This window comes from Halichondria panicea, chromosome 10, assembly GCF_963675165.1.
Source record: "Halichondria panicea chromosome 10, odHalPani1.1, whole genome shotgun sequence".
NCBI lineage: Eukaryota > Metazoa > Porifera > Demospongiae > Suberitida > Halichondriidae > Halichondria > Halichondria panicea.
The window spans coordinates 5,399,445-5,421,597 of record NC_087386.1 but is presented as its reverse complement, the minus strand read 5'-3'; the positions used below and the strand labels follow the sequence as shown (position 1 = coordinate 5,421,597).

General features: G+C 41.9%; 4 protein-coding genes across 8 annotated transcripts; 3 read left to right on the top strand and 1 right to left on the bottom strand.

The window, feature by feature from the left end:
- Window positions 1–3,475, top strand: LOC135342776 (uncharacterized). Its single transcript, XM_064539635.1, has 7 exons — window positions 1–116; window positions 183–361; window positions 1,028–1,088; window positions 1,175–1,235; window positions 1,586–1,663; window positions 1,953–2,166; window positions 3,299–3,475. The coding sequence occupies exons 2-7, from the start codon at window positions 226–228 to the stop codon at window positions 3,349–3,351; spliced, it is 603 nt and encodes a 200-aa protein (XP_064395705.1). The 5' UTR covers window positions 1–116; window positions 183–225; the 3' UTR covers window positions 3,352–3,475.
- An 81-nt stretch (window positions 3,476–3,556) lies between these two features.
- On the top strand, window positions 3,557–6,050 carry LOC135342777 (ras-related protein Rab-18-like). 2 transcript variants are annotated; one of them, XM_064539636.1, is made up of 7 exons: window positions 3,557–3,698; window positions 3,757–3,915; window positions 4,504–4,564; window positions 4,639–4,699; window positions 4,934–5,011; window positions 5,231–5,444; window positions 5,805–6,050. In XM_064539636.1, the coding sequence occupies exons 2-7, from the start codon at window positions 3,786–3,788 to the stop codon at window positions 5,861–5,863; spliced, it is 603 nt and encodes a 200-aa protein (XP_064395706.1). In that variant the 5' UTR covers window positions 3,557–3,698; window positions 3,757–3,785; the 3' UTR covers window positions 5,864–6,050. The 2 variants fall into 2 exon arrangements, with proteins under 2 accessions (XP_064395706.1, XP_064395707.1); XM_064539637.1 differs by having other exon boundaries at window positions 3,580–3,698; window positions 3,760–3,915.
- A 106-nt stretch (window positions 6,051–6,156) lies between these two features.
- LOC135342604 (two pore channel protein 2-like) lies at window positions 6,157–10,709 on the bottom strand. 3 transcript variants are annotated; one of them, XM_064539382.1, is made up of 5 exons: window positions 10,581–10,688; window positions 10,352–10,440; window positions 9,305–9,536; window positions 6,660–8,754; window positions 6,157–6,296 (listed from the first exon to the last, which is right to left on the bottom strand). In XM_064539382.1, exons 2-5 carry the CDS (start codon window positions 10,428–10,430, stop codon window positions 6,195–6,197), a joined length of 2,508 nt encoding a protein of 835 aa, XP_064395452.1. In that variant the 5' UTR covers window positions 10,431–10,440; window positions 10,581–10,688; the 3' UTR covers window positions 6,157–6,194. The 3 variants fall into 3 exon arrangements, with proteins under 3 accessions (XP_064395452.1, XP_064395451.1, XP_064395453.1); XM_064539381.1 differs by having other exon boundaries at window positions 10,352–10,435; window positions 10,581–10,620; XM_064539383.1 differs by lacking the exon at window positions 10,352–10,440 and having other exon boundaries at window positions 10,581–10,709.
- Window positions 10,178–19,885, top strand: LOC135342625 (ras-specific guanine nucleotide-releasing factor RalGPS1-like). Of its 2 annotated transcripts, XM_064539414.1 has the most exons (20): window positions 10,178–10,269; window positions 10,840–10,906; window positions 11,797–11,937; window positions 12,417–12,533; window positions 12,779–12,829; window positions 12,993–13,076; window positions 13,535–13,624; window positions 14,026–14,186; window positions 14,461–14,516; window positions 14,591–14,643; window positions 14,925–14,973; window positions 15,254–15,347; window positions 15,741–16,214; window positions 16,489–16,542; window positions 16,667–16,779; window positions 17,750–17,925; window positions 18,445–18,543; window positions 18,873–18,975; window positions 19,277–19,380; window positions 19,647–19,885. In XM_064539414.1, the coding sequence occupies exons 3-20, from the start codon at window positions 11,800–11,802 to the stop codon at window positions 19,671–19,673; spliced, it is 2,043 nt and encodes a 680-aa protein (XP_064395484.1). In that variant the 5' UTR covers window positions 10,178–10,269; window positions 10,840–10,906; window positions 11,797–11,799; the 3' UTR covers window positions 19,674–19,885. The 2 variants fall into 2 exon arrangements, with proteins under 2 accessions (XP_064395484.1, XP_064395483.1); XM_064539413.1 differs by lacking the exon at window positions 10,178–10,269 and having other exon boundaries at window positions 10,749–10,906.
- Window positions 19,886–22,153: the final 2,268 nt, after the last annotated feature.

The following is a 22,153-nucleotide window of genomic DNA, read 5'->3' as shown; positions in this document are numbered from 1 at the left end:
CATTAGCATTCTTAGCTAGATGGGCGTGTCTGCTATCTGCTTGCCATGCAATTTACTGGTCCGATATAGCTAGCTGTGGACATAGACCGGAGACAGTTCTGTTATCTAAGGATCAGGTAGATCTATATAGAAAACATACACTATAAAGAATGTATAATATACCATCTGTTTCATATCACTAGATATTAAATTACAAGTGCACTGAGATTCTACTGTAGCTGCAATATGGAGGAGGCCACATCCACAATACCATACGACAACCTGCTCAAGATCCTGCTTATCGGGGACATTGGCTCTGAGAAGCGACGACTGCTCCAGACCTATATGGGAGAGGAGGAGTTCTCTGACACCACTACACTCGGTTAGTATTATCCATCACTGTGTCTATGCTTGTGCATGCACCATTACTCATGGTCTCGCGAGCCACACTTTGAAAATCAGTTCAATCAGTTTAAAGTATGGCCCGGGAGACTACATTACTCCAGCCTCCAGGTAAAATGTTCTACATTTGGCCCGTTGGGGAGAATGTGGAGACTGCCACATTGATACAATGATTTTGTTTTAAATATGAAGTAAAGTTGTCCCTTAGTGTCTCTTTTAATATAATTATAGTAAGGGTCGTAGTTGCCAGTACAAAATAGCTATAGCTCAAATAGCTCAAATTCTTGTTCTCTGTGCATGTGATTTGGTAGTGCCGTACACGTCCGTGAGTGTTCTCTATAGTGGAGCATGGATATAAACACAGCCACACATTAGGAAGTGTCATGTTTTATTATAATTATATATATCATGTTAGTTTCTATTGAGTTGAGACTCGTCGAGTGTGTCCATGCAGTTCAACTGTACTTGTAACTAACTTAATAATGATTGTATTAATATTGTAATAGGTACAATAGCTAGCGTGTATTCAGTAATTAGAGTAAAGAATATCATAGCCAGTTGCAAAGTGAGCCCACCCACAAAAGCTAGAACTAGGTGATTTTGTCACTTAGCTATAAATTTATTTATGCTCCTCTGTTCTCTACAGGGCTGGACTATAAACTTAAGGATGTTATGTACGGCACAAAAAGAGTAAAGCTACAGCTATGGTGAGTTATAGGGGGTCTCTTGTTGTCAATCAGATTACACCACACACCAACACCCACACACACCCACACCACACACACCCACACAGGGACACAGCTGGTCAGGAGAGGTTCCGCTCAGTAACCGCCTCCTACTATCGCGGCGCTCACGTAAGCTGCATGGACTGTGTGGGAGAGGCAATTGTATTAAAAATATCAGTAACCCCTTGGGAATTGTCTCGAAATTGTGCCTTCTGTGTTGCTACATGTAGTGATAGTCTTACTGTACTGTCCTTTCCAAGTGCGGCTGATTCATGAGACTACTCTTGATTATGTATATACACTGTACAATGACTATACAGCTTAGGGGGGGCACATGTACAATACTTACTGTGCATGGGAGCATCTTTATAAGGCAATGTTGCGCATGTCTGACCCTTTACCCTGTGGATAAACTTATTCAACTCAATGTGGTGACAAGAAGATTTGAGCTTATTGTGTGTTACTGTTACTGACTTTAGGGAGCCCTACTAGTGTTCACACTGACCAAGGAGACGTCGTTTGTGGGCCTCAACTACTGGCTAGATGAAATTGAGAATGTGAGTACTTGTACTCGCACACAATTCGTACTTGACAACTCCAACGTGCTACCAGAAGTTACAGTCCCCTTATTGTTAGACTGCATGTAGACAGACTCCAATGCACTGCACCTATACACATACATATATACCCCCTCAAAACACACTCCTGTGTGCCCACTTCATACGTACCCCTCAAGCACACTTTTTCATACCCCCTCAAACACTCCTATACACTTCATACCCCCTGGAACACACTCCACATTTCACGAGTCACCCCCTCACCCCCCCCACACACACACATGTATAGAATGCTCCAGTCAAGTTCCAAGTTATCCTGGTAGCCACAGGTTATGACGATGAGAGTCTGCAGGTCCGACTGGACATTGCAGAACAGTTTGCTCAAGAGAAGAATCTCAAACTGGTAAAGTGTATAGTCACAGATCCGGCCAGTGTGGAGAGTACCTTCAGTGTTATTATTGAGACGATAATGAGCTCCTGGGAGGGCTCACAGTCAGTGTCAGGTAGGCGTGTCCACACATGATGCACTCCTATAGCATGCAACTAATACTGCATCTTATCTCAGACAACCTTTGTGTGTACCGGCCTTTGTTTGTATTTACTATTTTTAATAGATCCATAATTTATTCAAATCTCTAATTATTATACTCTCTAGCAAGTCTACTCTCGTTCCCGTTCTTTCTCTAAATTAAATACAACTCTGCTCGAGGCTGTTCATTCTAATAGCTATGTATGTGGGACAGTGGCGTAGCCAGAGGGTGCTCCAGCACCCCCCTCTGGCCTCAGACTCTGCTCCACAAGCTCCTTTCACTAAGCTAGCTAGCGCTCTATTGCACGATCAACTCTAAACTCCACCTCCAACTAGCTAGCTCCACCTCCAAATATTCAGTGCATCCAGTGCACATGCGCAAAGCCACGTGGCTGAGCAGACCAATTAGGTCCCCCACAGAGTTGCAGACTGTTCAGCAGCTATCACCATCATCATCATGTCGAGTATTTTTCAGTTGAGCCCAGTTCACAGAGCAGCACTGCAACTGCAAGTGGCTTGCCACCCTGTCCTGCTAATTCACAAGCAGAAACTGGTTAGCAGCTGTATGATTTAATTGTCACAACTCAAAACAATGCATAGGACATCTTCAGATGAAGATGTGGCTTAACTACCATGCAGTACCCTCAAAGCAACAGTACCCTCATTTCTTTAGCCAGATTGCGTTAGAATCAATCTCAGAGCATGTAACAACAAAAATGTTCTGGGGGAGTGCCCCCAGACCAGGGCACATTTTGCTTCGCGCACTGGTAATCCAGACAATCCATTCATCCAGCACCCTCCTCTCTCAAAGCCTGGCTACGCCCCTGTGGGATGCTTAATTATCTCAAATTCACAGAGCGAGCCTGTAACTATAAACACTGATTTCCTTTCCTTACTTTGTCAATTAAGCTAGCTGCTCAATAGAAATTGTGTCCTACAGCTAAAAGCTAGGTACTGTGGAACCCTCTTTAATGGCCACCATATTATACCAGGCTCAAAATAATGAACAAAACATAAATAAATACCTCAAAGGTGCCCTATCATGTAATCAGATTGTACATTGTAAGTATCTTACTAATTCATGCGTTTGTTTTGTTTCCATGCAGAAAGTATCAGAGTGGACTCTACTCCAACTGAAAGAGACGACAAATGTTGCTAGAATGTTGTTGCTGGAATGTTTATATAATTTTGTTTTTGTTTCAGTTTCTGTGCACAAATGTATTCTAGTGTGTGTTTTATCTCAATTTGTATATCTGCACAAAAATTGTTATTGTCTGCTGTCAGTCATAATTATGTGTCAGTTTAGCCTCGATCCCAGGCCGCACTTCCCACTTAACTTAGGGAAGTGGGAGTGCCGGCCTTTTCTAGCTATTGTGGTTTTTTATAACCTAGATGGGCGTGTCACGCCCATCTTTATCTTACCAGATATTATTATTTTGCTGACACATTGATTATAGAAAGTCTAACTGTGGACCCCACATGTTAAATTCTGTATCTACGGATCAGGTATAATTATTATTATACACTACAAAGAATGCAGTATTTACCATCTGTTTCATACCAGAAGTGCACTGAGGTTCTACTGTAGCTGCAATGGAAGAGGCGTCGTCCACAGTACCCTCCCTGCTCAAGATCCTGCTCATCGGGGACATGGACTCTGACAAGCGACGACTGCTGCAGACCTACATGGGAGGACAGGAATTCACTGACAACGATACACTCGGTGAGTACGTACCTCTAGTTACATTGTAATCATCACTGTGTCTATACTTGTGCGAGCATGCACTATTACTCCAGCCCCCCCGGGTAAAATTAATCTCCAAAATTAATCTCCACCTTGGATCATTGAGGGGAATGTGGAGACTGCCATTCATACAATTATATAAAGCAAACTTGCCCCCCTTAGTGCCTCCATAATTGCAATAGCTAGCTCAAATAGCTAAAATTCTTGTTCTCTGTGCATGTGATTTGGTAGTACCATATATACACATCCGTGAGGGTTCTCTATAGTGGAGCATGATATAAACACAGCCACACATTATTTTAGGAACTATGCAAAGTGTCATGTTTTATTTCTATTGAGTTGAAGCTTAATTTGTTGAGTGTCCATGTATTCAACTGCACTTTGTAACTATCCTAGTATAATCGGGTGTGTTTGTAGTATGTATTAATGTCATCAGGTATTATGGCGTGTGATTTTAGAGTAAATAGAAATATAAGCCAGTTACAAAATCAAAGTGAGCCCCACCCACAAAAGTAGCATTTCTTGCACTTACCTATAATCCTTATTATGTTCCTCTGTTCTCCGCAGGGCTGGACTATAAGTTGAAGGATGTTATGTACGGCACAAAAAGAATAGAGCTAGAGCTATGGTGAGTTAGAGGGTCTCTTGTTGTCAATCAGATCACACCACACACCCACACCCTCACACCACACACCCACACAGGGACACAGCTGGTCAGGAGAGGTTCCGCTCAGTAACTGCCTCCTACTATCGTGACGCTCACGTAAGCTGGACTGTGTGGGAGAGGCAATTAATAATAGTAACCTTGGGAATTTTCTCCATTTGAAATTGTGCTGTTTGTGTTGCTACAGTCTTACTGAATTAATGTACACTGTACTACTGTACAATGACTATACACACTGTAGGGGCTGCATGTACAGTACTTATTGAACAGGTTGAAAATATGATTATTTGACCATATTTATAATTGTATGTGTGTTACTATGACTGACTTTAGGGAGCTCTACTCGTGTTCTCCCTGGCCAAGGAGACAACGTTTGTAAGCCTCAACTATTGGCTAGGTGAAATCGAAGATGTGAGTACATGAAACTATAGCACATTAGTTGTCATAATTTGGTTATATCCTGACCTGCTACTAGAGCTTACAGTCTCCCTTAATTATGGTGTTAGACTGCAGACTCCAATGCTATACATGTGTGTATGCAACACCCCCTCAAACACAATCTTATACCCTCAAACACACTCCACATTTCACTCGCCCTCCCCCCGGGCCCCCCCACACACATATATATAGAATGCTCCAGTCAAGTTCCAAGTTATCCTGGTAGCAACAGGTTATGACGATGATAGCCCGCAGGTCCGACTGGACATTGCAGAACAGTTTGCTCAAGAGAAGAATCTCAAACTGGTAAAGTGTAATGTCACAGATCCGGCCAGTGTGGAGAGTACCTTCAGTGCTATTATTGAGACGATAATGAGCTCCTGGGAGGGCTCACAGTCAGTGTCAGGTAGGCATGTTCACACATGATGCTGCAGTGCATAATAGCAGGTACTTTTAGTGTATATGTGATGCTTATCTAAATTCACAGAGCCTGTCACTATATAAACATGCACTGATTTCCTTTCCTTACTTTATCAATTAAGCTAGCTGCTCAATAGAAATCGTGTCCTATAGCTACAAGCTAGGTACTGTGGACCCCTCTTTAATGGAAAAAGGCCAACTGTGATATATTACCATGCAGCTGGCCCCCCCAAGTCTAACAAAACATAAAATATCCTTTAAATTAAGCCACCTTTGCTCTCGTGTATCATTGTATATAGGTATCTCACTAATAAATTATTTATGCCTTTGTTTTGTTTCCACGCAGAAAGTATCAGGATACGGGTTAGCTCTACTCCAACTAAAAGAGAACACAAGTGTTGCTAAAATGTTTTTTTTAATGTTGTTCTGTTTCACTTCAATGTGATTTGTATGATCGAATTCTTTGCACTGTTATTGTCTGCTGCGTGTGTCCATTATCATAATTATTAATCACATGATATATGATTATGATGTAATTCACTTATTTTTGTTCGCATGCATCCAATGATTACATTTCTTCACTTTGTATGAATATCTTTAACTTATTATTATGCGAATAACAGGTGATACAGCTAGTGCACAAGAGACGTGAATACAACTCAGCGAGACAATAAATTAATGACACATACATAAAGTCTATCACAATACACTGAACAAGTTAAACAGGGGTCAGAGTTCACACTAACATGAGGTCATGGTGTCTCTGTAGTTCGTGCATGATTCGAGACTCCTCTGGCTCTACCAGCTGTGCCCGAAGGAGGTTGTGGATGTCAGATATCTGGAGGGGAGGGGGGTAATAACAGGCCTAGCTTGTACAATAGTACGCGTGCAGCTAGATTATGACGATACTGTACGTACACCAAATTAGCTGAAACTCCCAAATCTAAGCTGACAAAACAGCTAGCACACAATATGTACGGTATATATCACTAAAATAGCCTGTATATGCTCCAACTAACCACACCCCATCTCAACCCTTACCTCAACTATGCCACTGGCGATACGTACTAACAAATGGAACACATCTATAATGTATTTCACACACACACACACACACACACACACACACACACACCCACCCACCCACCCACACCCACACCCACACACACACACACACACACACACACACACACACACACACCTGTGAGTCCACCTGTGTGGCCTGTCTCTCCCACGCCTCTCCCTCTCTTCCCTCATACTCCCCAGGGGGATTCTCCTCCTGCGAGCGATGGACCGCCTCCCACTTGACCAGAAACGTCTCAAGCACCAGAGAAATAAACAAGTTGACAAATATAATGACAGCTACAAGCCACCAAGCAATAAAATACAATTTTGCCCAGTTTCCCAAAAACGAGTCAGTTCCGTACTTATCGAGAAGAATGAACCAATTGTTGACGACCATCACATCCCATAATACCATCAGCGAGGAAGCAAAATCGTGGAAATTGTTAGCAAAATATCGCAATTTATCGTACGTGCCACAGGTCATCCGCAGAGTAGGGTCATGTGACGGCCCGTCCACGTCCATGAAGAGTTGCATACCTAGGAGGGCAAAGATGTAGTAAATGACGAAAATGATACCGGAAAATCCTCTGAGATTACGAATCAGTTCAAATATCGTAGCTGTCAGTATTTTCAGTTTCTCAACGTGAGCCAAAATCCTCAATATTCGAAGCACAATGAAAATGTTCATAAGTCTAATGATAATATCGAATTGGGTGACATCAATCAAATGCGCATGCGTCTGCAACGGTCCTCCGTATAAAGCAAGAGCCAGGATCTCTAAAATCAACAGTGCCAACGTCAACAGTCCCTCGTAAATATTACCAATGCTTCGGAAGTAACCTTTTAGACCGAATCCAATTAATTTGAGAATTTGTTCGAGGACATAATAGGAGACAAAGAAGAGGTTGAAACCGGCAAGCCTCGAGTCTGGATTGGACAACGACTCGCTGTAGCTCAGCTGCAGTTCCACGGTGATTATAATGACATTCACGATCGAGACGAAATGTGTAAAGTAGGCAAAAATGCGATGACGAATGATAAATTGGAACCATTGGAACACCCTGACATTGGTGTAGTATGGCAGTCGAGCTGCTCTTCTTCTAGAGGTGTCTTGGGATATGAGATCGAAAACTTCGCGGAAATGCTTCCAACTGATGAACTGCGAATTTACAGTCTCTAATTTCTGATACATGAGTGGTTTTTGCGATTCCTTGATCTTTACACGCTGTAGTAACTCTCGTACAAGGTCCTTACCGACGTGGTCATGTGAGTAACTGTTTCGTTGGCTACTTCTTTTCATCAAATCTTGAGTTTTTCGGATGAGAATCGTAAACGCTGCTCGAAAAGCAACTCTCCGTCTTAGAAAGCTACTCTGCAGCGAGTTTTGAAAGAAACCTTTGAAATGGTTGTAGATGACGGCAATTAGAAGATTTAGAATGATGTAGGAGCCGATGCCTAGAAACAGGATGAAATAAATGGCCGAAAATCGATTGTACTGATAGATGGGCATCATCACATCCGGATGATTGGCTGTTGTGAGCAATACGAGCAAACTCTCTAAAGCATCCGCCACAGTCCTAAAATATCTCTCCCCCTCCTGTTGTGTATAATAGGAATAGTTCAGATTTGGGTTGATGAGGTCACTGTCAGCGTCCGGTAGATGGGTCGAGTTGATTATACCTGTAGTGTTCGTTATTGCTTTGTCAGGTGGATGGGGGAAAACCAAGAGTCCGATCATTGCAAACACGTACATATGAATCACAAGCAGCACAAGCACAGTGAATATATGGGGTAGAGTTAGAGCAACAGCTTTGGCAAATTTTTTCATGATTGTTGACGATATCAAGAAGAAAATCGGACGAAAATATCGACGCATTCTAAGAGTGTAAGCCAAACTCATGGGTAGCGGGTCGTACTTGCGATCACAAAACGCTATGGATATGAAAACGTCAATAAAGGACAACCCAATCATGACGGCATACAGTACTAGCCAAGGTTTTCTAACGAATCGTTTCCAACCGCCGAGATAAAACCGGAGCATACAATCACACAAGATGAATATTAGACAGACAATCTCGACAGCTTCGGTGGTACCGCACGGGGCCTCCCCCAAAAACCAAGTCTGATTCCGGAACCGATAATCTGACGAGAGGGAGAAGGAAGTGGGGTATTCGAAGAATGCCAACATCAGCAGTAGCAGTAGAACGCCTTTGAGGAGCCACTGGAACGGCCTGGAACACGCACAAACAAGCAGTGTAAGCTTAAGGGAATATACGTATATAATTATAACAATTATGTATGTACTGTATGCCAAATACGTGTATCAAAACCTAAAGCTACAAATAGCACTAGCATATAATTATGTCAAAATGAACCGTGAAACAAAATTTGAAACAAGAACACACATGCAGTGTTAGTGTACTAGGATAAGAGTATACAGACACCTACGTTCAGATAAATTATACGAATAGAGCAAGAATGCCATTGAAACTGAGTCATGCTTTTACAATGCAATGCGGCATAGCTAACCTACTGAAGCTCTTATATGGCATTGTGAATTGTGTTATTTTACAATATAACAGTGAAATATTATTTTAACCCAACTCCAGGTGGTACTTGCTAAGGTTACATGTAAGCCCAGAGGAGGTCAGACATGCGTGCACGAATCACTACAAGTTCAGTGCATTGATGTCATTGGGGTCATGTGATAACGTACGCATGTCGGACCTCCTATGAAACCGATATACGTGTAGCCGCATTTAATCTACAGAGCACAATTACCGAGAATGGTAGACTTGGTATATGCTGAGAGAGAGTGGATCTATCTTGTGCTGGATGCTTCGATACTTGATCCCGTCCAGAATGAACACTGCGCTCTGTAGTAGGGCCGTATCCTTGGTGTTGGTAGGCAGTGGGAGGTTGTTGATGTTGAGCACGGTAGGGGATGTATTAATACTGGAGCGACTGGACCTCTTGGCAGGGGAAGTCCCCTGGTCATTAGGGTACTGGTTCACTGCAGGGGGGATTGGATACAATGTTAAGGGTCATTAGGGTACTGGTTCACTGCAGGGGGGATTTGGATACAATGTTAAGGGTCATTAGGGTACTGGTTCACTGCAGGGGGGATTGGATACAATGTTAAGGGGCATTAGGGTGCTGGTTCACTGCAGGGGGGATTGGATACAATGTTAAGGGGCATTAGGGTACTGGTTCACTGCAGGGGGGATTGGATACAATGTTAAGGCATACTGGTTGGCTTATACATTTTTGTAAGTAGCTAACTTTGAGTATTCATAAGTTTAGTGTGGAAGGTTCAATTTCAGGCTAATACCGAGGATTTAAGGTTGGTTGGCAGAAGTTAAAAATTGAAGTGCAAGTCAAACATGACCGCATTAGTGAAGTCAAACACATGTTTGTACCACAGTGTGTGATGGCTGCACTTCAACTTTTAACTTCCGCAACCAACCTGAAATCCTCTGTAATAATTATAGAGCCAGTTATCTACAAGCAAGGCAGTAGACACAATACAGAACAGTGTGTACCAATAATAGTTCAATATCAGTTATCCTGTACTAAGAATAATCGACTTTTAGATTCAATGTTGCATAAATAAATGAGCACATGATGCGATGCAATATCTTTAGATACATGTAACTTATACAATACAGCACAATCGACCTACAATAATGCTACAAAGAGTTCTCCTTGAGACACGTCTATCTACCACTCAAGGCTACTTAGCAACTGTGAGTTATAGTTATAAAATCAACAGTGTACTTATAGGAGAGTGAAAACGATAACAATATTTATGTGAGAGACTAGACGTACGTGAGTCCACGGTCCCATAGCTCCCAGTGTACGTAGCACTGTTGATCCTGTACTCACTTAACACATCTACACGCTTCATAGCAGCTACACTAGCACACAGCAGAGACTATGTTTATACTTATACTTATAGCATGTATCGATTATGTAAGGAAGCCACAAAAGTGAATAATGACATGTCCATAGCAAATTACAAGTTTTATAGCACCTCTAGCCCTTCAATGCAACTCACTGTTGTTTAAGCTTTTAGTGGACATGTGCCAACACAATAGAAGAAGGTCAGAGAAGTTGCGCTGGCGAGTGCTTTGTAATAATTATGTTGTTGATTTAGAAAGCCATGTGACTCCATTAGAGACTAAACACCACGCCCATCTTTATTTTTATTTTGGAAAGGGGTGTGGCTTATAATAACTGACGATCTTTACCAATTCCTTATAATGCATGCCTGTCCATTTTCTAGCTAGCTAGCTACTCCATTGTATTGGCTACAGCACTGCAGTGCAGATATCGAGGAAAGGCAACGTTTGGAGGCTAGACAATCAACTTGAGACGCAGGAGGTGAGTTCCTATTCAGTGTGCCACTTTCCAGGTATCCTGATCCTGTGCATTTTGTATTAATATAATGATGCTGCTAAGTTAGTGTTGCATGACTTGTGTTCACTGGCCTGACTACAAGTAGGTATAGCAGTAAGGTAGCCATAATTTACTGTGTTAGAATAGTTTGTGGAGCTCGAATTACAGTATATGTAATTGTGTTAATGTGTCCCTTTCACAGTATTTACTACCACAATCATCGGCACAGTCTCACTTATAATAAGTTTTGCTAGGTTTATAAAAAGCAAACGAATTCCTACTACGCTATATGGGTGAAATGTCCAAGTGGTGCTTATATTTAGTAGCCAGTGTATACCCTCTATATGCATACGTGTGTAGTTTGTCTATATAGTTGTTACATAGTGATACGTGCATGCATCCAGCATAGTAAAGAATTTCTACATGCATGGTTTGATGACTAGCTGCCCTATTATTCCAGGAATGGATGGATGGGATGTTTGGAGGCTGAGAAATATATTCATGAATAATTTTTAGTGCTTTTGCTCACTACTGACTGTAATTCTATATCCTTCTTCAGTAGCTAGCTATACTAGTTACATACCTACAGTGCAGCAGTGTGTACTATGGGAATGGAAATTTAAGTAGCTATTTTCTAAGAAGTAGGACTTCTCTCTTAATTGACTTTATACAAAGACCATCTTTATGAGCTATGCTACATGTATCATCTATGCTAATTACTGCTTGTTTGCAGCCATTTTATCTCAATGGAGGCTCTAATATGCTCAAATTAACCTGAATGGGATATTACAAAGGCAATTGTGATGTCATTCTCCTAATAATGATTCTATATCCCATTATTTGGTTGTGTTAACTCTGTCAACTCTCTCCCTCAGGGCATGTTTCAGTTTGCCCCTCGTAAGATGGTGGAGGCGAAGCTCCCTAGTCATGTGACTGAAGACACCTGCCCGATAGTGTATAGGAACAGTGATATCCGCTCCCTCAGCTCGACCTCTAGTGCACCCAGCAGCCCATTGGTGAGTGAGAGGTTTTAATACCCTATAGCGGGTAATTTTTGTTGGTGCAAATTTTCGTATTTCGTATTCTAAATATTCGTACAGCTCAGGATAGCGATGTTTAATTTCATAGTTTTAATTTTCGTATGATGCTCTAAAATACATAAAAATTTCTACCATACGAAATAACCCGCTATTATGGTATTTTTAATAGTGACACATCACTATTGTCAGGAGTAGATATGAATATCATCTGCTCCTGTTATTGTAAATGATTACATACATGTAGTGATGTCATACGTACCTGGTGACTCATGGCAGATCCTTGATTGCGTAATACATGCACTGGTGGCACGTACAGCTGTTGATGATTAAATAGTGACATAAAATATTATGAATAACGAGGATACGTTTGTTTCCTTGAAGCTTACTAGGAAATGAATTTAATGTATTAATAAATCCACCGTACACTATCCATATTTGACGAACACACCCCCCAGGTTGCTCAGCTGGGGGTCAGTGAGCCAGATTCCCCCCTGAGCCCCCCCTTTGTTCGTACAATGAGCTTTGACCAGGCACTGTTTGATCTCAGGAAGGTCTCGCCTGACAAGATAGCGGTGAGTATATAAGGAGTATGCCTGTATGTGTGTGGAAGGTGTGCGTATGTGCGTGAACATGTTCACTGTTAGCATATTGAGAGGGTATTCTAAGTATACGATAATAACTGTTTTCTGGTATACAGCTCGATGCTAGTGTAGTGCTGCAGTTTACTAGTTACATGTATGTAAATTTGATAACGTGTATACACACATGTTTGTATGAGGTGGTGGGGTGTACATTATTGCTTCTCTTTGCCACACAGGGACAACTGACACTAATTGACCTTGACCTATACAAGGCCATCAGAATGAAGGTACATTATCCCCACGTTAGCATGAGATATCTATAGTTATCTTAGGGTGCCTAGGTAGCAGAGCCACCCACCCACCCACACACACACACACACACACACACACACACACACACATCCACATCCACACACACACGTACCTCTCTACTCATCTTCCAATTCGCAGGAGCTCACAAACTGCAACTGGACTAGGAAAGAGAAGGCTACTCTCGCTCCCAGTGTGGTGGCCTTCACCAAGAGGTTCAACCATGTGAGTTCATTATTACACTGAATTTAGGTCACTCTTATTCATTCGTGCATGAACTACGGCCTGCTTGAATCCTCTCAATTTCTCTATCATGCATCTCATTTGCAAGGTTACCTACAAAGGTTCTTCAAGACCACAACAATTGTTGTTTGGCCTTACATGTAGTTCGGTGGATGTTGCAATCGTTGGGCAGACCAACAGTGCATGGCTGGTAAAAATAGTTAGCCTGGTTGAAACACGTGTTATGGAGGCTTTGGGGTTTACTCACCTGCATGGCTGTATCTATAGGATGTCCTTGTATGGTGACCACAATAGACATATACAAGGAAACTCTTCACCATCACAAGCTTATACAGAGCTACTGTTTGAACACTATTGCAGTGTGGCATATGTAGCCACTGATCTGACTATATACAGCCATTTATTGAATGTCTAATGAGGTATTCTAATCCTCTCTTCAGACAAGTTTCTGGGTAGTGCGGGAGATACTGAATGAGCCGTCCTCTAAAGTGAGGGCAGAGATTGTCACACAGTTCATCAAGATCTCAAAGGTGTGTCCATTGTTATACACGTGCAGTGAGAGTTGTTATTCCATGTATAGCTATAATTATGAGTGTGAGTTAGACCTATTATATTATCTAGAAACGTAACGCTGTTTGTTTTCAAGCACTACTGTATGTACTTCCTGTCAACTGCATGTATGTTTGCAAGTACATGACTGTGTAAATATGTATTCACATATTCTTAGTGTGATAATATGAAAACTTTATTCTGTTTAATTATTGCCATATTTTTCGGCCTTGGACAATGGGCTATAATCCATGGTATTTGGTCGCAATTGGGAAATTCTTTCAACTCCCAAATATGATCATTGATGACACTATTTGAAAGGTCTCTTTCTAAGCATTAAATCCTCGGAATTCAAATTTTATACGTAATTACTTCATGACAGAAACTACTGGAGTTGAACAACATCCACAGTCTAAAGGCCGTGTTGGCAGGGTTACAGAGTGGCCCCATCTTCAGACTCAGTCAGACATGGAGGCTCGTAGCTAAGAGGGACAAGGCCACCTTTGAGCGTCTCTGTGAGCTCCTCTCGGCAGATGACAACTGGTGGGTGGTAGTGAGTGTGAGTGGTGGTGGTGGTGGTAGTGTGAGTGTGAGTAGTGTGGCCTGTGTGAGTGTGGGTGGTGGTGGTGTGAGTGGTGATGTGGGTGGTGTGTGCATGCATGTCATTCTGGACAACAACACACCGCATAATCATGAATTATTTATGATACACCCACCTTTCTACATACAGTAATAAAGCATTCCTCTATTCCAGTGTGTATCTGAACTTATGTGTACATACATACACCTAACATATGTCACTCCCCCTCCTTCCTAGGAAGATACTGAGGGCACACATGGATGAGGCCAAGCTGCCGTGCATACCCCATCTCGGTGAGTGGGTCAGTATGTTGCTATACTATAATATACTTGTGTATAGTCATGATTATGTTCTGCCATTGGTGTAGGGCTCTATCTGACTGACCTCTGCTTTCTGAGCAGTACTTCCTCTGACCATATGGTGAGTGCCATTGCCTGTGTGTAGGTGGGTATCCTTGTACTAGCCTGTGTGTAGGTGGGTATCCTTGTACTAGCCTGTGTGTAGGTCGGTATCCTTGTACTAGCCTGTGTGTAGGTGGGTATCCTTGTACTAGCCTCGACTCTAGGACCTTGGAAAGATCTCTCTCCCTTCTTGCAGCCTGGAACCAAGGCTAACCTTGTACATCCATAATATGTTTAGGTGTATGTCCAGGATCACCATTATTAGAATGTAACATTGTCTCTGTATATATACACATACAGGAAGACTCTGTCAGAAACATGATTGCTTACTTTCAAAACTCAACTTATGGTAAGTATCAACGTCAAGTACATAATTAGTGTGTGTGTGTACACGGTACTTGTATATAGATTGTACAGTGTGGGTGGCTGTTCTGTGCGCACCCAAGGCAACCATTCCTTGTTAGCTTATACTTATTGTTCTTGGCTTAGAGTAAATTAACAAAATTATGATAGCATAAAATGTATAGTGCTATGCCCTACAGTGTGTCTCTACTGTGTTGTTGTTGTTGCTCTAGTGGGATAACCGCATGTGTACTACATTGTATGTGCTTTCAATTTCAATTCCCCAGATTGGCTGTCTCCAGAGAAGCATGTTATGAAGTACCTCCTGCACAGACGCTACATTGATGAGCTGCAGAAGTTCTATGAGGAAGATAATTATAAGTGAGTCCTGCGGCCATTATCATGGGTACCATCTTATTATGGGTACCATCTTTACCCCAGTTTGTGTCTTACACCGGTTACCCATTAGCATATCATGGGTACCATCTTTACTCCAGTTTGTGTCTTATACCGATTACCCGTTAGCATATTATGGGTACCATCTTCGCCCCAGTTTGTGTCTTACACCGGTTACCCATAGATACACCTCCCTCCTGCCACCTACCCAGAGTATGAGTATAGCATGTTCTAATATGTCTCAATTGTCATACACATTCATACTTTGACTCGTTTTGAAATCATGGAGTGTCTGAATATTGTCTTAGAAATGTAACCAAAACTCCTCCCTTCATAGATATAATATACGTGTTCTTAAACTTACCTCTTCCTCTGCAGACTATCTAAAGAGAGGGAACCTGATCTTGTACAAAATAACACCAAACCACGCAGTGTGTCCATTGCGGCAACCCAAGTCCACCAGACCACTCTCAGAGCCTCAAAGAGTTACGAGGACCTCTTGTCCCCATCCCACCCGAACCTTGAACCCAGAGCGACCACCCCGTCCTGTCCAGTCGACCCAACATCAAGTATAGTAGTCACAGACACTAGTAAAACTGAAAAGTCACAAAAAAAGCCGCGAACACTACCAAACACCAACCGTAGAACTGGTGGCCCTCCACTAATATTAGACATTAAGGGACCTAAACATCAACATCCTAATAGCAGGGTGCACTCAACACCTACGGAAGGGTCTGCTCATTTGCTGTCGCCAGATAGCATCCACGAGGGAAGGGGTGTGTTCACTGTGTCCCCCGGCTTTAAGAGGAAGTTCACACGAGGTCACAAGAAGGCCAGTAGTCTCGGAACAAAGTATGACCACCCTCACCCACACCACCCTCACCCACACCACACACACACACACACACACACCTAGACTGCATGATTTTCCCCACTTGATGTCATTGTCTGCCACTTATAGTTCATTCCATGCTACCTACGCTGACATGTAGTTGATTAATTGCTGATAATTGAGCTAGAGTGTTATTGCTACATAATCTAATTATGCTGAAATTTGCTAGCTTGTACACAATCTATCATACACTGTATGTATGTATGCATGTATCATGGTGTGTGTGTCCTGCAGTGTGCTACAGATGCTGGGTGTGGTCAGGCATTCCAATACATCACCTAGCAACAGGTAACGTCAGTTCACGTCGAACATTTGTAATTTACATATGAGATCAGCCTATAGCTCTGTTAATTTCTACTGAGGTCTTAAAATTTCCCTGAGTTTTCATGGTTGTGTTTGCTTGTTGGTCCAGTGTTGATGTATCCCCACGGAACAGCCCCACCCACTCTCGCAATCTCCTTGATGACAGTCCCCTCGATCCCTCAGTTGTTGACAGATCATCTCCTTCAGGCTCCATTGGAAATGGTGAGCTAGCTAGAGCATTAGACTGTACATACTCTATATGCTTGTTAGTGTACTCCGCTGTAAGTACGTGTAGTGTACTGTGTGTCAGTAGTGTACTGTGTGTAAGTAGTGTACAACATCTGTTCTGTTTGTTGGTTTTACGGTATTTATGGTATGTTTATTTTACCCCCCTTGTATATAAACATGATTTCTATGAGAATGTTATTTTATTGATGCATTGATTAGCCATGTCCCTCAAACCAGGAGCACATTACAGAAGGAGCGTCTTACCTCGGGAATCGCATCTCGTGGAAGTTTGCAAAGCATGACCTTATATGCAAAACCACTAAGTGGGTCTGCGGGCGAGTGCTAATTGAGCTGACGGTGCACTTTTACCAAGCATAGGTCGATAAAAGTGAAAAGCTACAGCTAGCTATAGACCTGGAAGTAAACTCTCTCTTCTAAGAACCCCAGTAAGACTCCCTACTGCAAAAACAAAACGCCTAGTATAGTATGTGTTAGTAGCAAACTTTCTCTGTACAAAGTGACTGGATATGCTCCTATTTACAGAACTTTCTGTACCTCACCAATGACAGTCTCTTCCATGATGTATACCAACATCCATCAAAGATCTAGCTATTCATTTTAGCTCTTTCTGGCTCAACCTAGCTCTCCTGCTGCTGCACTACATACAAAATCCGTTTATAATGATATTCACAGGCTGACCGCGGTCTGTAATTTATGTACACAGTACTTCAACACTTTTCTTATAAGGCAATGCGGCGTTTAGTAAAGCACACGAGATGTGATTTCCGAACCCATGCACAGTTAGACGCTCCTTCTGTAATGTGCTCCTGCTCAAACAAATACATGTTTAAGAATTCATTCCAGCTGATGGAAATATTACCCCCCCCCCTCCCCCCCTACACACACACACACACACACACACACACACACACACACACACACACACACACACACACACACTCAGATCAACACAGTGTGAGCAGTGATAGTAGTGAGGAGAGTGGAGGGGAGGATGATGAGGGGCTGTACCGACAGCTGGAGGACGTGAGTGAGGTAGAGGTGGACTACCTGGCAGCTCGACTCATCATGGAGGGGCCTCTCACCAGGAGGACCTGTAACAAGGGAGCAAGGAAAGTCTCAGTGAGTGCAAACAGTCAATTCTCTTTGCGTGTATAGTGTATATATTTAGCTCCGTAACATTGTGTTGATTTCTGCTCATCACTAGTCGACTCAGTGCTAGCTTTATTGTAGTAACCACTGAGAAATGTATCTGTGCCTTTGATACCGTATAGAGGGTAATTTTGTGGGGTAAAATAGTGTGGTTTTCGTGGTTGAAGATCTGACCACGAATATTTTACCCACGAATGAAGCGACCTTGCCTACCTTTACCTGCAGCGCAAGCAGCAACCACGAAAATATTACCCACGAAATGTTTCAATAAAGCTGAACCACGAATATTTTGTCCCCCGAAAATTACCCGCTATACGGTAGTCTAATTACAGAACTCTAGCAGTACAATAATCACTATCTGGCCCACACTCTCTCCTACTATCTCTATCTCTCTCTCTATTCGTGTTGTGAGTAAAGTTACTACACATTACAGTACTATTTGAAATCACCCACACATTTGTAATAGTGTCTTTCTCCCTGTATACGTAGTTTGGTCGCAAGTGCTCCAAGGTGTGGGCCCAGCTGACTGACTCAGCGCTACTCTTCTTTCCCTCCAAGCCGAAGAGCAAAAAAACGTCAAGCATAAAGGTGGGGGCAAGTCTGTAGCATACTTATATGGAACTTAGGTCACCCTACAACCAGGTCACCTCTAAGTCTCTCCATAGTATATGTCAAGCATATGTCAACCTGTGTTAGCAGCTAGGCCACCTATTTATTGCAGCCACTGTTGCCTAAGGGTGACTACTATATAGACAGCTTTTACTGTGTGGTTATATGGGGGTCATTTCCAGTGCCATGCATTGTAAGTATATATAGGGACACGAGTAATTTTGATAGACAAGTACGTTAGAGAGATGAATCATAGCGGAAGAATTTCCCACAATATCATATCCTAGTCTAGCCTGCTCACACCCTAGGGCAAGCTGGTGCGTACTAAAGGCGTGGTCTTGAGAGGATGGGTAGTGAAACACAAGGAAGTCAAGAGCAAAGATAAATACTTCATCATAATCAATGAGTCAGGTAACACTATTATAATAATGGGTATAATTTATATACTAACTTATGTATGTACGTATATACATTGTAGTGTAGGAGGATTGCTATTAGCAAATGTTGAGCAAGGCGCGCATATCACGAGATACATGCTGTGAGGTACCTGTGTATACTTTCATTCTTTGACTGTCTCTACATTAAGGAATGGCGTTCTATAAAATTCAATTATGAGTTTAGTGATCTGTACCAAATCAACGTTTTAGTCAATGTGTCTTTCCCTAGCCTTATAATATTGGTCAGTGTGTATATTGACGAGCTCTGTGTGCAGGTGGCCAGATGAAGTTCAAAGCCAGTACTAGTCTGGTGGCTCAGACCTGGGTGGAGAAGATTGCCCTCGTCATTAGCGGAGAGGAGGAGAGGGAGAGGATAAATGTGAGCTAGTCGTACTGCTGCATGTGTAAGTAGCCTCTGAAGAGCAGCAAACTTGTCCCGTTATGGGATAATCCTTTTGTAGAGCTTTCCTCAGTTCATAAAACCCTGAGAATGCTTTTTTGTGCATGTCGATTAAATAGTACTTGTTTACATGTACGTAGCTAGGGCATCATTCATACCACCTGGATGTGAAGTATAATGTTTATAGTTTATACTGCTTTTACACCTATTTCTCTTCCCTCACACACACACACACACACACACAGGCCGAGAAGTCCCTCATCACTCTCTGACATCTCTGTATGCCCCAGATGCATTCTGTGTTGTATGTACATGTACTCGTTTGTCAGCAATCAATATTAATTTTATTGTCACTTTATTATAACCACCAACCTTTGTAACAACTGTGTGTGCAATATTATATTGCATTTTAATCCATTATTACGTATATTGGATTGTGTTGCATCATTATTATTACTTGAAATGAAACATGTATCTGATTTAAGCTAACAAAATCAAAATGATGTGAGACGAAGTATAAACTGTAACATAATTATAAATTATGAATTAAAGGTAGTGTTTGTGAGTCCTGGGATTTCAGTCTTGCACTACTGTTTCTGAATAATAATATAAAGCACATACATAGCTACATGTACGTAACGTAGAAACCTGTGTATGTGTGTGGGAGGCCAGGGTAATGTGTGGTTGTGCATGTGTATTGGGGAGGATGTGTGTGGGAGGGTATACGTATGTGTACATATGTTAATTGGGGAGGATGTGTGTGGAGTGTGTGCAGTGCGTGACACATGTTGAGATGAGGCGCTTTGTTCTCACCCAAACACGGCTCACTGTGTTGAGTAATTTTCATCTTCCTTAGAATATCAACATCGTCTCCACTGCTAAAACTATTGATCTGTCTTTTCGTTCAGAGGGAGTTATTGGCTTGCCGATGAACATTGTTGAAAGAATCACCCATTTTTGCAAACAGTCTTAGCAACTGTGACATACTGGCAGACTTGCTCGTCAGCGATCTGGTTCGAGTATGTCTCAATAGCAGCCTTCCTTTCAGCACGTCCACATACATACTCAGCAACAGGAACTACACTGCAAACCTTCTTGACCGTTTCAACGACTCTACGAACTATTCGACCAATTCTCCTCCATTGCGTCTTAGCACTGACACCAGTAGAACGAGCAATCTCTATCTCTTGGAGAAAGGCTTGCATGTCATCATCGTCGTCTTTATCTTCCAACTCTATGTTGGGCATGGCGTGGCTCAGCCAGGAAGGTGGCCAAGAGAATAAGCTTGTTCAACTTCATTGTTAATCCGGTTGAGTTGTTTGCCTTGATGAACTTTTGATGAAGTGGTGTGGAACAGCCATTTGAGTCGACTCTACTTCTCAAAGTGATTATATAGCGTATAGATCTATATGTACATGATTTACATATGCTTGTATAATAAATGTATGCTTGCATGTTGGGCAGTGATTCCTCGCCATCATGATCTTGTATCACACACTCACTATCCCCTACCTTGTCTAAACTGTCATGTATTGGAGGATTCCTGTCATGTCATTGATGTTACTGTAATAGTCAGGTGTATCTTCTGATCAAAAACATTTGTAATGTGAAATTGTTAGGATTGGCCAGGGGAAACACCCAAAAGTAAAGAAACAAGAAAGCCAATCTGTTACAACGTCATTTATATGTACGTAACATTTTTCGGTGGTAGTTTTCTATGAGTTTTGACATGTACGGAAGTGATAATGTGATTGATGATCTACGGTCTACACATAATTTATCTTGAATGACAATTTAGGTTTTTATGTTTTATGTCAATTGTGATGCAGCTACCTCAACACTATACAGCTGTACATGCATATGAATGATGTTGTAACGGATTGGAGTTATGTTCTCGTCCGCTTTCTTGTTTCTTTGCTTTTTGGTGTTTCCCCTGGCCAATCCTAGCAATTTCACATTGCAAATGTTTTGTAGGTATATGCACTGCAGTAGCTATAGTGTTGTGCCTTGGTGCATGCGCATAAGCGAGGTATAGATCTACAGGTATAGTGTGTGTGTGTGTCTGTGTGTAGACTGCTATGGCTGCTCAAATAAGCCTCTATAATTATAGTCACATTTGGGGGATTTGCAAAATAATGCTTCGTTCTCGAGTTATGCCATTCCTTATTACTGATATTGGAAGTAACAACATAATGAATGCAATCAGACTGTTGGTACATTTATACTGCATGTGTAAGTCAGAATACCCAGCCAGAATCTCAAGCTGAGTGGTCTAACACGTGCCACGGCAACTCAGATTTAATCTAAGACTATAATTATTTCAAACCACCGTGCACCATGCACTGCATCCATGTCAACTACCTCATCTTAAATACTGTTGATTAACAAGTCCATGAAAGGTCCATGCATGTGACCTGGAGTAACCAATTTAACCAGCGACATTAAAGGCAACCAAGATCTTAAACATATAATACTGAGGCGCAATATGCATACATTGTCTATATATAAGCTAGCCAATCAAAAGCCTTCACTGTGGTTGTACTCCCGCATGGCGCCTGGAGTTCTCAGGCTGAAGCTGATTTAGTCAGCCCGACAGTGAGAGAGCTTCCTAAATGTAAATTCTATATCACAGCATGATATTAATTATAGTAGAGGAAATAATTCTATAATGATTTCTACTCTCATATACTATTCAGTCAATTGTTCACATGATGCTATCTATCCTGTATTAATGAAAGTAGTTCATCAACCT

Excerpts from the sequence above, each read along its gene's own strand:
- LOC135342776 (XM_064539635.1), top strand. The coding sequence starts at position 226 with ATGGAGGAGGCCACATCCACAATACCATACGACAACCTGCTCAAGATC. Across the intron at positions 1,236-1,585 it reads CCTACTATCGCGGCGCTCAC|GGAGCCCTACTAGTGTTCAC; the intron begins GTAAGCTGCATG and ends TACTGACTTTAG. Across the intron at positions 2,167-3,298 it reads GGGCTCACAGTCAGTGTCAG|AAAGTATCAGAGTGGACTCT; the intron begins GTAGGCGTGTCC and ends GTTTCCATGCAG.
- LOC135342604 (XM_064539381.1), bottom strand. The coding sequence starts at position 10,605 with ATGTCCACTAAAAGCTTAAACAACA. Across the intron at positions 9,537-10,351 it reads CTATGGGACCGTGGACTCAC|TGAACCAGTACCCTAATGAC; the intron begins GTACGTCTAGTC and ends TCCCCCCTGCAG. Across the intron at positions 6,297-6,659 it reads CCACACAGGTGGACTCACAG|ATATCTGACATCCACAACCT; the intron begins GTGTGTGTGTGT and ends CCTCCCCTCCAG.
- LOC135342777 (XM_064539636.1), top strand. The coding sequence starts at position 3,786 with ATGGAAGAGGCGTCGTCCACAGTACCCTCCCTGCTCAAGATCCTGCTC. Across the intron at positions 3,916-4,503 it reads CACTGACAACGATACACTCG|GGCTGGACTATAAGTTGAAG; the intron begins GTGAGTACGTAC and ends TGTTCTCCGCAG. Across the intron at positions 4,565-4,638 it reads AGAATAGAGCTAGAGCTATG|GGACACAGCTGGTCAGGAGA; the intron begins GTGAGTTAGAGG and ends ACACCCACACAG.
- LOC135342625 (XM_064539414.1), top strand. The coding sequence starts at position 11,800 with ATGTTTCAGTTTGCCCCTCGTAAGATGGTGGAGGCGAAGCTCCCTAGT. Across the intron at positions 11,938-12,416 it reads GTGCACCCAGCAGCCCATTG|GTTGCTCAGCTGGGGGTCAG; the intron begins GTGAGTGAGAGG and ends CACACCCCCCAG. Across the intron at positions 12,830-12,992 it reads ACAAGGCCATCAGAATGAAG|GAGCTCACAAACTGCAACTG; the intron begins GTACATTATCCC and ends TCCAATTCGCAG.